The sequence below is a fragment of the Sitophilus oryzae genome, unplaced genomic scaffold (genome assembly GCF_002938485.1).
Source record: "Sitophilus oryzae breed Bouriz unplaced genomic scaffold, Soryzae_2.0 scaffold_1502_pilon_pilon, whole genome shotgun sequence".
In the NCBI taxonomy this organism is placed as follows: domain Eukaryota; kingdom Metazoa; phylum Arthropoda; class Insecta; order Coleoptera; family Curculionidae; genus Sitophilus; species Sitophilus oryzae.
Window position 1 is genome coordinate 1079798 of NW_022146173.1, and position 18594 is coordinate 1098391.

The window sequence follows — 18594 nt, forward strand, 5'->3', positions numbered from 1 at the left end:
ATCTGCAACGTTTTGTCGACGCAAGCAAGTTGTACAATAAGTAGTTGTATGTGGACCGAGCTTATATCCCTTTATTTTAATACCATTATTTCATTCCATTTCAATACAAGTATACACTACAAGTAGTACCAGACAATACTAAACAAGACAAACTAGACAGAAAATTTGATTGTTGGACTTTTAATTTTAAAAATGCTATAACACATTTTGCATAAAACAAGCCAAAAACTCTATGTTACAAATTAGTGACAATCACATCCATGTCTGCCTATTTTTTAATAAATTCCAACTTTACACTCTCTATCTATTTTTATTGTTATTTTTTTTCTCTCTCTCCCTCTATTGATATATTAGTCAAAACTTTATCTTTGTCTTACTTATTAAAATACAGAGCATAGATTTACTCCTAATAAAATTTTAACTCCACCTCCTAATTTACTTCTAATATTTTAAAACACACATCATACAGGGTGGTCCACATTTTAATATCAGGTCTTAACAGTCGATAGAAGTGTTTTTGAGAAGAAAATTTCATATCAACATAGGGCCAAAAATGACATTTGTATTTTTAAAATAAGCTATTTTTGAATATTAAATTTTCTTCTTAAAACAAGTCCTTCTGTAGACTCTTAAATTCATGCTACTGAGAAGTGGATCACCTTGTAAATTTAACACGCGCTCTATACTTAAAAATCCATATTGTAGACGAATAAACAAACAAGGAAGACACCCTGTACATTAGAACAGTTTTTTTAAATACAATGCTAAAGTAAAATAACATTTTCAAATATTTATCTAATATAAATAAAATAGCTTAATAATAAATAACCATTGCACAAGTATTTAATCCGCATATAAAAAGATTTTTCTTACCATGAAAAATATGAAAAGAATAGGAGATTTCACACAGGATATTGATACATTTTACCAATTTTTTTCCATAGCAACTGTTAAAATTGCCTTATATCTATCAAAAATAGTAGATAAAATAATACTTTAACCACAAGGGTAGATTAAATGATACTTTCAGCGAGGATAGGTTAAAAAGTTTACTTCTTCTCGCACGTTTTTTAATTGCTTCTATTTTTGAAAATTTTTGTATTCCTTTTCATCTTCTTCTTCTTGTTTCACGATGACCACGCGCCTTTCGACGGCCAGTCAGATTTCCTTTTCATAAGTTATCCGGGATTTAATTGGAAGTAGTTTGGATATGGCGTTTGCCGCCTCAGCCTGAATATCTGTTGGTAATTTACTTATTTCGTTTTGAGCCATTTCTGGCTCCAATTCAATCAGCAATCGACACGAAAAAGAATACCCAGTCTACCCTCAAAAACGCAACAATTTAGGACACATTATATGAACTTTTATATTTAATTACCTTAAAAATCACCCTGTGAAATATCGGACGCTTATTCAGAAGCAAGTGTTGTATAATAATGCCTTTCTTTTTTTAATTACCTTTTCTAAAAAAAACCGTTCCTAAAAATTTTAGCATTTGTTCTGACACTCGTATATTAATTCAAAGTCAATGATATTACTTTCTGTATCAATAACCTGCGTATATAAAAAAGTGTCTTTTATTAAATGATGCAATGTTACAGAGGTTTTATGTACAATTATTTATAGATCTTACCCTACGAATCGTCCGAATAAAGTAAATACGCAAACGCGTGTCTGATATTTACTTGATCGTTGACTAAATTGATGACATATTTTCCCGATATATACTCCGCTTCGTTCGTGGCCTCTTCGATTATCGTTTCCGCCGTCTGAGCGTTCCAGCAGAGGACGCCGCGGTCGTAGAAGGCTATGACTATGCCATTTTCCACGCACACGCCCTTAAGTCTAAGAAAAGTGTTTGTTTCAGTTTAAGTCTATTTGTTTTTTGAATGGTTGCTTCATCTACGTTAACCGTAGATGGAGCTCAAGGCTTGGTAGGATTTGTATAAATACACCAAGTCAAAATCTTCAGTCTGATAAACTTAATACAGAGAATGAGAATAGCATACATGTAGGGATTAGGCCTTATTTTTGCTTTTTGTACTTTGTTCATTTATACAAACCCTACCAAGTTTCCAAAAATGGGTAATAGAACTCATTGTAAAGCTGCGTCCACGTTGCCCGCGAGCAGGCCGAACGAACACGTGAAACACGAAAAACATGGCAAACAGTCGGAGCGAGATGTTCGCGGCGCTCGCGGTGCTCCACGTTATTGCGATCACATGAAATGCCTGTTTCGACTGTTCGGCCACAGATTAGGTATACGATATGTATACAGATAAAAATCATATCCCTAATTCGTGGTACGAAAATTGTTTTTTATGACGATGAGCAAACGAGTAAAATTTCCTGTGCGCAAAAATAAACTCGCGTAAAATAACAATAAACAGCGTAATAGAGAGATATCGGTAAACCGAATAGCGTGCATGGACGTAAATAACGCCAGGTGTTATTTCCTTTACGTGAGGTGGTATTAACTCATTTATAGTTATCGGATCGGAAATAATTCTGTTCGCGTCGCGTCCCCTATCTAAACTTAACCTAACTTTGAATTAAAATCTTTGAAATTGTTTTGTTTAAAGGGCTAAAGTGCTTATTTCCAGTGCTTTATTGTTCAACGTCTGCCAGTGGGTTTAGGGCAACAAATTCTCTTAGAAGGACTAAGTCGTCATCTGCTGTAAACCTAAGCCTCTTTATAGGTTCTCTAATATTGGAAGAGGTGGAATCCATATTTGGGGCCATATTTATTTAATTAAAACTAATCCCAGCTACTTAAATATCAAATTACCTAATAAAAAACTAAAGTAATAATACAAAACAATTCAAACATAACCTAAAATAAAAGATCTCGCCGGCCGGCCCCGGTTGTCAAATACCCGCACATGCCCTTTAAGCAATTTTTAAACGATATTTAGAAATAGCGCTTGGTGTAATTGATCCGCAAATTACGTCAGGCGGTAACGTTATTAGCGGGCGTTGCGTTAAAAATTGACTCGCGCATATCGTAACTGTCAAAATAAGGTACGCGTAAATACTGCATGACACTATTCGGTTTTCCGATATCTCTCTAATAACTGGGCCGGTCAGGCGCTGTGCACAATTTTAGAGGCCATAAGTGGGAGTGCTATGTGCGCAAACTAGTAACCTAACTAGTGCCTGATTCCGAAAATTGGAACCACGAAAAACAATAAAGAAAAAACAAAAAGTTTATAATCTGTATAATCTGTGGTTCGGCTCTGTCGCGGTACATCAAAGAGACATGGTACAAAGAAAACAAGGTATGCTCGATAACGACTCCAATTTCGTTAAGTTAGCGCATACCACCTGTGACGTCATACGCCATACAAAAAAAATACCCATATTGTTCAATTGCCACTAATAAAAAAAGACCTAAAATAGGGAAGAATTAGGACATAACCCCAAAAGTTATGTCAAATCATCGAGCTTGACATTTGAAAAGTTATGACACATTTATTATGTGTCATCTGTTTGACAATTTGAAATTGGCGCGCGGAGCTTGCCGACCAATGGTGCCGTTTATCACCTGTGACGTAATGACCAACCTGCGCAATATCATACCTTGTATTCTTTGTATCATGTCAAAGAGACGCTTCAGAGCCATGCGAGCATACTTTACGGCGTTTCGAGGAGCTCAAGCTGTTTGCGTCGTTTGTTAAGTTTTTAGTTTGGTTTCATTCATAGGATTCGGTATTTACTGCAGTATGATGATGTATAGTATGACTACCATGATTTTTCTTATTTTATTTTGTTCAGAATTACAAATATTTGTGTTGTTCTTGGATTAATAGTATTAAATATACCTTTAATAAAATATAACTGTATATTTATATTGCGTACTATTTTTGAAATGCTTTGCTTGGAAACTTTGAATAAATAACCTAAACTGGTATGTGAGTCTCTAGTTGCAAGGAATCTTAATGTTATGGCCAATCTTTACTTAACACTTTCTTTAACCGGAATACACTTCCTAAAAGTTGTATTTTTTCTTTCTATACGGGGGCCAACTAAGTTAATAAGTCGTTCAAAATCAGTAGCGGACATGAGATGAAAATTATTAAAAAACATTCTGTCTATTTGTAAATCGTGTAGAAGTTTACTTTCACTGTGCTGGGATCTACTTTTGAAATTATTAGACATCCAACACCGCCTTTTTTTCTCTTTGTCTCCTTCGTTGTGCAATAATGGTCGCACTAGCAGCCGCTATTAAAAATACTTTGGTATCATCCATGTCCGAACAGCACGGACGCAAGCACTACTTTACAATGTGGACGCCGTTGCTTGCTAGCCGAAAGATCTTGAGAAACACGACAAACAGGAAGCGCAAGCAACGCAAGTACAATCAGAAGCAAGAGCGCGAGTAGGATGACGAGCAATGTGGACGCACCTTAATACCACTAATTTCATTAATAGTTTTGATTGGTATAGCTATTATTAAGACTCCTAAATAAATAATTTAAGTAATTATTTACTTATAAATAAAGCTTACCTATCATACTCATCAGGTGGAACATAACTTGCTAATTTTTTCCATGAATGATTCATGCCATGAATAGCAATTAATCGTAATTCTCTATCAACGCACTGTTGCAATGTGAACAAAAATCCCTAAAATTACAGAAATTTATCAAACATTTAAGAGCCGTCTACACATAACGTTATACCTGTCAGTTTTGCGTAAACCGAAGAGTCAGGTAAAACGAAAGACTGACTAGAATACCCTAGATCATATATAAGTATATATATATACGTAATACCCTAGATCATATATAAGTATATATATATACGTAATACCCTAGATCATATATAAGTATATATATATACGTAAGTACGTGGATAAATCAACGCCGTAAGTTTAGCATTAAAAAATATGTCTCCAACATCACAACATACCAATTTCAAACCTTCTTTATTGCACTTACGAAACGTTCAATAGGTTTGTCTTTTCGGAGGATCTTACTTTGCGCATGTGCATTAAAAGTTGCACGTATTTCCGAAATAATCACAATTTTATACGGTTTAGTAAGTACAAATTATACATTGTTATGGAAGACAACTTTTCATTATCATCCTATTGTCATAATCATATGTCATAATCTTATTTCCATTGTGTAACGACGCTTGTTTTTTGCGTTTTTTATTTTAAAAATTATATTAATTACTCTTATATCGGCCGCTTTTATACAGCTAAGGATGCGAGTGTGTTCAGTGAGAAGTTAATTTTAAGTTTGTGCAATTATATTTCTTTTTTTTTCGTTGGACTTTCTAAATACTCGTTAAAATGACTAGAAAGTGTTTGGTGTGTGGAGTTCTAATATAAAGGTCCCCGAATTTCTTTTCATAAGCAAGTAAAGTATTCAGTTGTTTTTTTGATTTCCTAAGAATATTAATATTCGTACGGAGTGGCTAAATGTATTTTTTATATAATTTAATTTTTGTGACAGTAAACATTCAAGTTATTGTTCAAATATATGCATTTTACAAATTAAATTTTTAAAATTAATGCTCAAATTTGGCGCGTGGACGATAGGTTCTCGACAAGGATAGACACAGTAGAAGCACCGCGTGTGCATCAAAAAAACAAGATAAATGGAAGTCGTTGATATGTTTGCGACATTTTCCATAGTGATTTACTTATCCACGTAAGTATATATGATCTAGGAATATAAATTATTTTCTGTCTATGTTGTTATCATCACTACCAATCTCTTGATTCTTATTGCATTCTTGCTACATATTTTTTTTGTTTCGTTATACACATTTTTTTCTTTTAATATAAGTTTCTTTAAATATAAAAGTGCTTAGATTAACGCTTACCCTATCACATTTCACCCACAATGTAGACAATGCAGACTTAATTTCTGTCATTTCGATTGTCGCCACGACGTATCCATAATCGATGTTCCACAGCGTTATCTTATTCTCACCATACCCGGCAACAATATCGTCGCAATCTGTAAAGAACACAGAACCAAAATAAATCTACAGTCTGTCCAAAAAAAGATCATGCGGCACTGGCAGTTATAGTATGCCATACCTTCGATGCTGTGCAACGACGAGACATAATGTTGGACCGACTCAAATTGGTCGATGCTATCGACAGTTTGGTAATCTGCCGCCAGTTGGTAGCAGTGTATGTAAGTTTTCTTGTTGTCCACTTCATTGGAGGCCACGTGCCTACTGACGATAATTTTCGGGACGGATTTCAAAACAGCATACTGTACATCGTCCGCAAATCTATAAAATATGACAAACCATTGAAATATAATTACAGTATTCTATTGGTTACAGCCAGCAATAAAGTGGGTCTCAAAATGAATTTAGCAAAAAATAAAGTGATGTATAACGAACTAGTGGAAAGAAAAGACATTCTAATACATAACAAGACACTGGGAATATTATATTTGAGACAACTAATAACACAGCTCAGGATCCCTATTACCAGAAATGAAAAGAATTAAGTTAAGTAAGCATGGAGTAAATAATATGGAAGAAACTCAATCATATTCAAATCTACTAGTGGAAAGACAAGACATTCTAATAAATAAAACAACACTGGAAATAGTAGAATATTATATTTGGTACAACTAATACACAGCTCGGGATCTCTACTACCAGAAATCAACAGAAGAATTAAGTTAGCATGGAGTACTTATGGAAGAAACTAAATCATATTCAAATCTAGAATGCCACTCTATCTAAAGAAGAAAACATCCCACAAATGTGTACTCCCAGTCATGACCTATGCATGCTAAACCTGGACACTTAAAACGGACATCATAAGGAAATTACAGGTCGCACAATGTTCAATGGAACGAAATATGCTGGGAATAACCATGAGAGACCATAAAAGAATAGAGTGGATACGACAAAAGACCCAGGTTATAGATATCATCCACAGAGTCAAATCCTCAAATGGCAATGGGCAGGACACCTTATAGCGTTTTTAAACCACTACCACTGCGAACGGCAGCTTTTCATTGGAGAGCAGTCGTGGATAAGGTATTTCACTGGAAAGAAAACTAATTAATAACAATAAACAAAAAATATGGATATTGGGCGCCAGGCATGTACAGGGTGGGTCAAATTTGACGCTTTTAAAAGGGTGTTTCTTTTCTATAGGAGATAGACAAAAACTAATATCGGTGTCTGGAGCTCAATTGTTGTCAAAAATATGATGGTGAAAACCGCATATCGCTATCTGTTACCGTTTCGGAGTTACGGGGTGTTTTTCAAAAATATGCATTTTTAACAAATCGCTGTAACTCTTTTGGTATGGAAAATTTTGTATCTTTATGAAAACATTTCCAAAGCACCTTTTTACGTAGAATTTAATGGTTTAAGTATATCTTTTTTTTAAATTAATAATTTAAGAATTATCAACGGAAAATTTGATTTTTTATATGGGACACCCTGTATATTTTTAATTTATTGAAAAGAATTTAAAATTACCTTTCCAAAAATATAACACACTTGATATTTTGCTCGATTCCTCTTCGAGATATAGAGTATATAAAAATTCGCCCGCTTTAAAGGCTTTGAACGGCACCGGCTGTAATACAAAAAAAATTCTAGCTGTGAGCATCAATTAAAACGAAAATAATATTTGCTATGAGAGATGCAGAATTTTATAACAATTTAAAATATATTTAACCAACATCAACACACATAAACTATATCTAATAACAATAAAAATAAATAGCAAACCAAGATATGAGATTTTGCTACAGGTGTTCGACATATCGACCGTCTTCTGTTATGGACAGACGGGGCAGTTTTTGAACATTTCTCGTGGAATTCATTAACTCAGTGGGGGTGAAAGATACCCTCTCATAACTGTTAAGTATTTCTAATTCTTGTCTAGATTATACGGAAGAATATGGAACCTTTATTCTTCCGCTAATATATCCATAGGATTAGATCCATGGGCACTAAGTCAGGCGGCCTCGACGGCCAACGGCTGGGATCTTGGTTAGCTATTCAATTATTCTTGAAATTGGCTGCAAATATTTGCTGATAACTTCAGCGTTCAGAGACGGTGCGTCGTCTTGCTGGAAAAATATGTTTTCGAGTTCCATTAAGGGCATATCATCAATAAGGGATCCAAAGCCTACTAGTTAAAAGTGGCGAACTTTTAAAAACTCTGTATTTCGACGGGGATTATAACAAAATATCAAGTGTGCTATATTTTTGGAAAGGTAATTTTAAATTCTTTTCAGTTAATTAAAAATATAGAGGGTGTCCCAAATAAAAAATCAATTTTTCTGTTGATAACTCTTAAATTATTAATTTAAAAAAAATTATACTTAAACCATTAAATTCTAGGTAAAAAGGTGCTTTGGAAATGTTTTCATAGAAATACAAAATTTTCCATAGCAAAAAAGTTACAGCGATTTGTTAAAAATGCACATTTTTGAAAAACACCCCGTAACTCCGAAACGGTAACAGATATTGATATGCGGTTTTCACCATCATGTTTTTGATGAAAATTGAGCTCCAGACACCGATATTAGTTTTCGTCTATCTCCTATAGAAAAGGGTGTTTCCATTTAAAAGCGTCGAATTTGACCCACCCTGTACAGAGAAAGAAAACACAGTTGTATAATACTTAAAACTTATGACTATATTTATTCATGGACTCTGATGGTAAATAACATTGTAAAATTCTAATCATTATAGTGGTTATGGTTATGTCGAAGAAAGATATGTTAAAATAGTACTAAATATGTTTAATGAAAAGACTATAGAAAATACAATATAGATTGGGCCATAGAAAATGTATAAAAGGTAGCATTACTTTAATTAATTTGTTAAATTTTATACGATATTAAATCTGAGATGTTTCAAGCCGTAGATTCTAGAATCGGTTCGGTTATTCATTTGTCAAAATGACGCAAGAATATATACAGAAAGTAATACTATTACAAAACGTAATGTTCGCAAAGAAACTAAGTCTAAATCATATTTTAAATACCAATCGGACATAAGTAATTTAACCACTAGTACAATATTAATTATTCAAGATGTATGTCATTGTTTTAAGACTGAAAATGTAACACATAAAAACCAGAACTTAAATTTAAACTTAGCTGATTGTTCTTGAGGCAATCCTGCTTCAAACAGTAACAGCGTGAGGTGGGACTCGTATCTCTGTACTGTCTCTCGGCCAATGCAACAAAAGGGGCCAGGATGAGGACACCATGAACTAATACAGCCGTAACTATCGATTAGGCTTAAAAACAGGAACGAAACAGCATGGGGCCTACGCCACATCCACGCTGGGGCACTCTGACATAGGATAAACTATCCGTACAGCGGACACTCGTCCATCGGACACCTGTCCATAGGAAAACTATACATGGGAACACTACCCGTACCTTAGAACACTACTAGGACCTTGGATAATGCCCGTGCCTTGGATACTGTCCATACCTTGGACATCCAACCATAGGATAATGTCCGTAACTTGGACATCCAACCATAGGATTTTAGAATTAGAATTTAGAATGAGTGGGAGGGGGGTTAATCACTTCGACCTTACAGATCCATTGTGTCCCCCTTTCTTGAATCATAACTCATCATAGAGTCCCAGGGCTTTGACAAAAGCCAGTATCTGTGACGGTTTTATAGAGGGTAGTTCTCCATCTCCAATATCAGTCGTACCAAAATTCATGGCACGAATGGTTGTCGTCTCGGCGCACTCAGTGATGAGGTGTACTGGTGTTTCACCATCTTCCCCACAGAATCTGCATTCGCCGTTTCTTCTTAGTTTCAATCTACTGAGGTGTTCATTGAGGAGACAGTGTCCTGTTAAAAAACCCGTGACAATCCGAAGATTGTTCTTACTCAGACCCAGGAAGATCTGCGATTTTTCTTGATCATAAGCCCTCAGAAACTTCTTCGAGTGTCTTAGACCATTGCAAGATTTCCATTCCAGGTTGCAACCATAGGATAATGTCCGTAACTTGGACATCCAACCATAAGGTAATGTCCGGAACTTGGAATCAATACATATATATGGGACACCTGCCCATACCTTGGACCCTAAAAATACGAAACTCTTGTTTAAAACCAAACAAGGTCTAATAAACAAAATAAACCTACCTCGAAACACATACGAGGGCTCAATAATAAACAAAAGAACTGTCCTTTCTTCCATATAACAGCAAAAGTACACCAACGTGCCAGCAAAATACAAATACGAGTTAAGGTGGGCCAATCCAAAACTCTACCCTAAAAATATTCAATAATAATAACGAATCTAATAAAGATAATATCTCATCTTTACCTGTAGCTTCGAAATAGCAGCCGATTCAAATTATACAGCAAGATTTAAATAATTGCAATTTCTCTAAGTCGGGACTATTCAGATGGCCGACGGCCAAACCCAAAGTGAAGTTAAGCGCGGGGAGCGAAACCTTGGAGCGATGTTAACAGCGCCTCCACAGAGCAGTGAAACGATAACAGGGTTGTTGAATGGAGAACGTAAAAATTACGCCAAGCGTGCCAAATAAATTATCAGGCCTGATCGATACGGGATCCGGTGACGATACGCCAGACATCATATATTATATATAAAAAAGACATGTAACGAACTAAAAACGTTACAACCTGGCATGAAAAACTGACAACAGATGGACCACAAAAATTACAGCATGGTACCCACGAGGAATTAAGAGACCTAGAGGAAGATCGAACCTGAGATGGGACTAAGATATTAGGAAATTAGCAGGGATAACTTGTTGTACAAAGAGAGTATGTAAGGGAGGCTACACCATAATTGGTTGATAAGCTGAAAATGATGATAAAGATGATGATTCTATTGGTTAGGTCAAATCTGTGTACAGAATCTTTAGATATTTTACCGATCGTTGCCAACCATGTATAAGTTCTCTATCATTCGGTTTAATTTTCTCATAATGACTTACCCATTGATATTTTCAAGTTGTAACACTTTCTTATCAAGACTATTTTGTCCTTTCTTCCAAAAATAGACAGTGGCAAATACATCTGCCACAGGACCCTCCCTTATGTCACTTTGGTGCTCTTTGATCCACAATTCTATATAGGCGATGTTAGTTTCTGTGGACACCACCATTTCCAGAGATTCCTTAAATATGCAGTTGTTGTTCATCGCTAGTCTCTGCACGTTTCCCTTGTGTATCCACATGTTTTGTGCACCTGAAACAACAGAATGTCTCATTAAGTACAACATAACAAATGTAGGGATTATCCAATACACGTCCAACTATAGAGTATATAACTGTGATAATTATTGTGACAGTTGTCAGTCATTTTCATCAAAATTAGATTCTATATTATGCCTATTTTGAATGTCAAAATCGTATCTTCTCTCCCTGGACAGACTGTATGATACAAAGTTTAAATTTCTATGGTGAAATATTGACGAACCTACTACTGTTCTATCGACGTACAGCTGCCGTTCGCAGGGTGTAAAAATAAAAAAAAACGCAACCAAAGACATTATAAAGATAGACCGAACATCTCATTCATAAATACTCGTTGGTAGTGTATCAAACATTCCAATGTGTCAAACAAGGACAGAAGAGACAGAGAAGTCTAAAATTTCCGACCCCGGCAACTAGGCGCATTTGGATTGTTCTAATGGCCAGTGGCGTATCGTTTTTTGGAACGAATTTAATTAGTAAAGTAAAAGTAAAGTAATTAGTAAAATTTTTACTCCATATTAATATACTACATTAACACTTTTTCGTCAGATGAGTTTTGTTATAAGGTTTAATATAATAATACAATTAATATCCCACATATACTTATGTTGAAACGTTAGTAGTTTTCGAAAATCACTCCAACGTCGATTTTCAATTTAAACTTTCAGTTACTTCTATATAAACTTTCAGTTACTTTTGAATATTTACAGGGTGACTCAGGCTTCCGAAACAGTTCTATATTAGGTTTGTGGTTGGTGACTTTTCTTTCAATTTTTTTTCAGAATATGGAGGCATTTAGGCACATTTAAGACATTTTTGTAAACATAGGTGGCCGGAACATATTTTCAAACCAAAGTTGTAGATTTGCCATTGAATTTCCATTCCAGAAATACCTAAGGTTGCCACTTGTCCGTTTTTGAAAAGGACAGTCCTTTTTTGGAATAACTTGTCCTTTTGACTTTTTTTGACTTAAAAAGTCATTTTTATTTACGTATTTTCCCTGAGAAAATTACCTACAGCAAACAGAAATATTCTTTTCGCCCAAATTTAATTAGGAATGTTATACGTTAAACTTAACTTATAAATAAATTTTTCTTGTTTAGAATAGGCAACATTAATTAGAACTTCCCGTTTAATCTCAAATGATAGTTTAGGTTTTAGTTTTACCTTTTTTTATCTTAAAAAGAACTTTTCAAAATTAGGCACCTAATTAGTAACGATTTAGTTAGTTCGCAATCGATAGCTTCCTGTGAAGTACTGTGTAATAGTTGTTTAATCTTGTATTATTAATAACTTCCTATACCTAAAATCAATATTTAATGAGAAAATTGTATTTTTTTTGAAAATATAAGACAAGATTTCACTCTTTCGGTCTTCTTCTTGTATTATGATGGCTCTGATACGAGGCAATTGCCTTTTAGTCTCGTAATAGAAGGCATTTATCATTAAAAGTATAAAATCTGTGTGCTACAGTATGGGATTTCTACATAAAAATGAATACCTATTACGTTTATTTACAAATACATTACTTTTAAAGGTAGCTTCATCAGATAATCAAATTTTAATCAAAATTATGTCCTAATCTTCATGAACTGTATTAAGCATATGTATTGCGGTTTGAATCACCCTGAGTTGTATGTATGCCTATGTATTGCGGTTGAATCAACCCTCAAAAAATTGAAATAAAAATCACAAACCAAAAACGTAATAGGTAAAAAGCTTTTTTGGAGGCCTGGGTCACTCTCTATATAGATATGTATAAAACTAGTAGCCTAAGAATTATTTACAGTTCGTCCCATTCTAAAAAAAGTTAAACACACCGTACAAATAACTCTAGGAAGATGTATTTGTACGGTGGTAAAAAATTGTCTAAACAAGGCCGAAGGGGCAGATATAATAAAGCAATAAAATGTAAAAAAGGACGGGTAAACACCTATGTTTATTTATTGAGCAAAATTCCTTTAGAATAACGTATATAATGACCAAAATAGGACGCAATTTTAAGAAAAAAATGTCACTTTCTGGCTTATAATAAAGTTTCAAATGTAACGTTTATATTTAAATTTGTTATGATCTACAACAGTTAGGTAGTAATTGAGACAAATTATAATTATTCAATTACCGGCTACTACGTTCTTGTTTTAGTACAAAATTCAACAAATATAATTAGAAATTATTTTAAATGTGAGAGGCTCCCTTGTGGGACGCCTATGTACGACTACGGCGCGGCGGAAACAATACCTACCTGTCGAAAGCCAAATTCGGGTAATTTGAGCTTATTTGTCCACACATTTGACACTGTCGTACCATATTGAAAATTCGCAGATTCAAAAGTTTCAGTTTTGTACATTAAACAAAAACAAAAACTACTGAAAAACACTGAAAAGTTCACTTTGGACTTGATTCCGACTTCAAACACACCGTAAGCTAAACGTAGTACGCTATAACGGACCATGGGCCGTCGCGAAGGGTGGTGGGACGGACGGCTCATTTCATTCTGGAAGAGTAGCAGCGACGTTGCCAATAGTTCTAGACGTTTCAGCACATTAAACAGTAAACATGTCCTTTAATAGTAACGCATATATCCTCTGGTTAATAACATATTATTACGCATGCTTCTTTAAAAATAAACTATTAATTTAATTAAGAAATTGAGATTTATTGATATCCGGTGAAGGTTTTAAAGTAACCTTTTCTGCAAATCAAACTAAGTAGATAGGCGCAAATTTGATATGTGGCAATGCCGCCTTCTCTATCTCAGTTGGTTTTTACAGTACGTAGTTAATCTCCGTATGTTTGATCGGGTTAAAATGCATAATGTGATATCTGTTCTTCCTAAATCTATGAACGCAACACACTTTTTTTGGCGCCCAACGTGGGCCTAAATGAAACTAAACAGCTATACACCACGACATACACACTGTGAGCTAAAATTAAATATTGTTTTGTCGTATTTCTCCCAATACATGAAATGGTAATATTGTAAAAATATGTTGTAAATTTTTAAAATAAATGAACGTAAGATTTTATCCAACTTAGACTTAGTTGTTATTTTGAAAATCGATGTTTATTATTTTATTGCTATTTTAAACTATTTTGGTATGATTAATTTTGAAGATTTATGAAAATTTATTCTAAAAATGGTGATATTGTACAAAGTGGTTGACTATTTTATGACCAAATAAATAAAGAAATAATATTTGAATAACCCCCTTGTACGACGCGGAGGCTCAGAGAAAAATGACACTTTGTATTGATAAGAATGGTTGCACTTTTCTACAGGGTGTCCCTAAAAAAGGTACAGGGTGGGTCAAATTCGACGCTTTTAAATGGAAACACCCTTTTCTATAGGAGGTAGACGAAAACTAATATCGGTGTCTGGAGCTCAATTTTTCTCAATATCTGTTACCGTTTCGGAGTTACGGGGTGTTTTTCAAAAATGTGCATTTTTAACAAATCGCTGTAACTTTTTTGCTATGGAAAATTTTGTATTTCTATGAAAACATTTACAAAGCGCTGAAGTTATCAGCTAATTTTTGCATCCAATTTCAACAATAATTGAATAGCTAACCAAGATTCCAGCCGTTGGCCGTCGAGGCCGCCTGACTTAGTGCCCATGGATTTGCGGAAAAATAAAGGTTCCTTATTCTTCCTTATAATCTAGACAAGAATTAGAAATACTTAACAGTTATGAGAGGGCATCTTTCACCCCCACTGAGTTAATGAATTCCGCGAGAAATGTTCAAAAACTGCCCCGTCTGTCCATAACAGAAGACGGTCGATATGTCGAACACCTGTAGCAAAATCTCATGTCTTGGTTTGCTATTTAGTTTTATTGTTATTAGATATAGTTTAAATGTGTGTTGATGTTGGTTAAATATATTTTAAATAGTTATAAAATTCTGAATCTCTCATAGCAAATATTATTTTCGTTTTAATTGATGCTCAAAGCTAGATTTTTTTGCATTACAGCCGGTGCCGTTCAAAGCCTACTTATTTAAAGCGGGCGAATTTTTATATACTCTATATCTCGAAGAGGAATCGAGCAAAATATCAAGTGTGTTATATTTTTGGAAAGGTAATTTTAAATTCTTTTCAATAAATTAAAAATATACAGGGTGTCCCATATAAAAAATCAAATTTTCCGTTGATAATTCTTAAATTATTAATTTAAAAAAAAGATATACTTAAACCATTAAATTCTACGTAAAAAGGTGCTTTGGAAATGTTTTCATAAAAATACAAAATTTTCCATAGCAAAAAAGTTACAGCGATTTGTTAAAAGCGCATATTTTTGAAAAACACCCCGTAACTCCGAAACGGTAACAGATATCGATATGCGGTTTTAACCATCATGTTTTTGACAAAAATTGAGCTACAGACACCGATATTAGTTTTCGTCTATCTCCTATAGAAAAGGGTGTTTCCATTTAAAAGCGTCGAATTTGACCAACCCTGTACACATCAAAGTTGCGTTTTTCTTGTAATGAAACACCCTATATATTGATTTTGATATTGATTACCCTATAAATTTGCTTTATCTTTGACTCTAAATATAGATTTTTTTTATTATTAATATATAACCTTTGTTATTATGCAGTATTCAATGTTCTAAATGACTTGGAAATAAAGATATTGTATTATTATTATTATTGCACACTGGTCACTTTTGAAAGTAAGTTACTGTTTTATTTTAAATGGTACACCCAGTATATTATTCCGATTTTCGATGGAGAATTCATGTCTCTTCAAAAAAAAACTCTTAAGGTTGCCTACCCATCTGATAAAGACTTTTAAAGAATGTAGAGTAAAATACTCAAAGGTAATTAAGTTTAAAAAAAATATATTTTCGTAAAATGTGGTCTTTCATTTTAGATAAGTAAAAAAAACTGCAAAATCATCACCCCATACAAAAAAGAACACTAGTAACAAAATAAAATTACCTAAAACATTTCCTAATGCTGTCTGAGTCCAAAACGATACCATAAACTCCTGGCACAGAATCAAATTATAATCTAAGTAAAACGCCTTCAAAATGCTTCCATTATCGGGTGAAATATTGATCGAATGCCGATCTTTCTTTGGTTTCTTAAAGCTATCCGAAGTCCAACTACTTGGACTACCCTGTTGCAACAAATTATTTGCATTATTTTTCCTGTTGCTTGTATTTAAAGAACTATGCAATGACTTAATAACTATATCCTTTTTCAAGTCGAAAATATTAACAATAGGTTTGTGAATAATCGTCCTTTCACTGATTGGGGTTGTAGTTGAATCATCTACATTCCTTTCAAGTGTTTTCACATCAGAATTCATCTCAGTAAAACTTGGAGCATCATCAGATTTATCATTAGTGATAAGAATTTGATCTTCTGTCTCACTAAAAGACTTCTGTAGCTCTATACTATCTGTAAAATGTTTCATATTGTCATCGTCCAAGTCATTGTTCTTTTCTGTTTCTGTACTTGTACTATCCTTTTGAGAAACATCGACTAGAGATGTATAAATATCATTGCTACTTGTACAAGTATTCAATAACAATAAACTTCTTTGATGTTCACTGCTTAAACTGTTAAAATCACTTTCAGGTATGAAGGAATGCAGATCTATCGATTTGCTTTGAATTTGGCTACTGTCATCAACTATATCGATCTGTTCAGTAATCTGATTAATTATATTACTAAAACTTGTATTTTCTATGTTATCTTCTTTTAGAGATCTATTTGCTGCATCTAACTTTCTAGCAAGTTTGTTTTTATCTTTCATTCTTTGATACTTCCTTAAATGAGACCTGCCAATATTTCTGTTCCTCAAAGAATGAATTATGTCTGATATTAATTGCGGTCGATTTCTTGTTATTCTTCGACCAACTGTATCTTGGACAACTTGTTTTTTTCTATACACTCTTTTTTTAGGAGTATATTTCTCTAAATTAGATGTTTTTATTGACTCAATTGCATCATCAAAATCGTGAACCATGGATATTAATTCTTCTGGAAGTTTAGGTAATTTAATTAATGTCATTTTTTCAATATTAACCTTTAGATCACAATTTTTATCCAAAAAACAGGTTGAACATGTATCAAAGTAACTGACAGTTTGGGTTAGAATCTCTGAAGGTTTGGGAAAACAAAATGTATTATTAAGAGTGTTTTTTAGGCCATTGTACTTTAACCATTTATGTTTCTTTTTCTCCAAAGACACGTCCATTGTACAGTCTGATGATTTGATGTCATTATAATCATCATGGAGATTCATATCATTATGATTTTCTTTGAGTTTCTTTTCTAGTTCTTTCTTTTCTTGCATCATACATAAATTCTTTACACGTACTGATCGACGGTTCTGTAAAATCATTACAGTCTTCTTGTCAGAGGGTTTCATAAGCTGCAAGTAACTACATAGCTCTTTTTTCTTCTCACTTTCAGGACTCAATGGAACCTCGTTTTCATAATCATCAAATTGGTCTGTATGGCCCTTAAATTGTCTATGATCTTTTATATATATTTTCGGTTTGATTTTGTTAGGTTTAGTGTACTGCTCTGGTATATCTCCATTAAGTATATCATTTGAAGTACCTTCTGTAGAGTATGAAACTTTTGTGGCTTCATAATTATTGTATTTTTTCATACAATATTTCTCTAGCCGATCTAAAACAAATATAATTACTAATAGAACTTGAAAATTGGTAACATCTGCATACCTGTAGTTAAATGTTTGTCAGTGAGGTCAAATGTTTTATAGTCAGAGGTGAACATATTAGTTGGCATATCTGATTCTAGGTCCAACCCATTATCACTACAGCCACATCCAGACTTTGTTGTACTATCATTATTCCCTACGTATCCTACGTGAAGACTATTTATCCAGTTATTTATTTTTTCTAAAGTGCAAGGGGTACAATTCGACTGCTCTCTGTCACAAGAATTCAGAGAATCTTCCCAGCTTTCTGGTAGAGTTTCTAAATTTACATCTGTAGATTGTAGTCGGACTTTGCTTCTAGATTCTTGTTTTCTTCTATTAGATCTTGGTAAAGTTTTTGTATCCATTAAGCCATTTAGAGATATTTTTTGAGGATATAATTTACCTCAGGCATTGGCGTTCCATTTGCTTTTGTGTATCACTTTTCAACTAATGTAAGAATCTCTATTAAAATACACTAGAACCGACTGAAAAATATTAACTCTAAGTAGGTACACATTAATATTCTCTATCATCAGTAAATTAGAAACTTTTCAATTTTACTAATTTTACGTTTACGTCTGTTTCTGTTTGCGATCCTGTCATTCATTTACGTTTTCAGACGTTCGAAAACAATGCCCTCTGGCAGTTAAATTTTCCAAAAGAAGCTCAAAGAACTGTCAGAAAAACGTTTTCCTTCAGAACG

General features: G+C 33.8%; 1 protein-coding gene across 1 annotated transcript; it reads right to left on the bottom strand.

The window, feature by feature from the left end:
• Window positions 1-1034: 1034 nt before the first annotated feature.
• Window positions 1035-18503, bottom strand: LOC115878228. Its single transcript, XM_030894653.1, has 7 exons — window positions 17911-18503; window positions 16151-17857; window positions 10947-11199; window positions 6056-6255; window positions 5836-5972; window positions 4508-4626; window positions 1035-1845 (listed from the first exon to the last, which is right to left on the bottom strand). The coding sequence occupies exons 1-7, from the start codon at window positions 18254-18256 to the stop codon at window positions 1635-1637; spliced, it is 2973 nt and encodes a 990-aa protein (XP_030750513.1). The 5' UTR covers window positions 18257-18503; the 3' UTR covers window positions 1035-1634.
• Window positions 18504-18594: the final 91 nt, after the last annotated feature.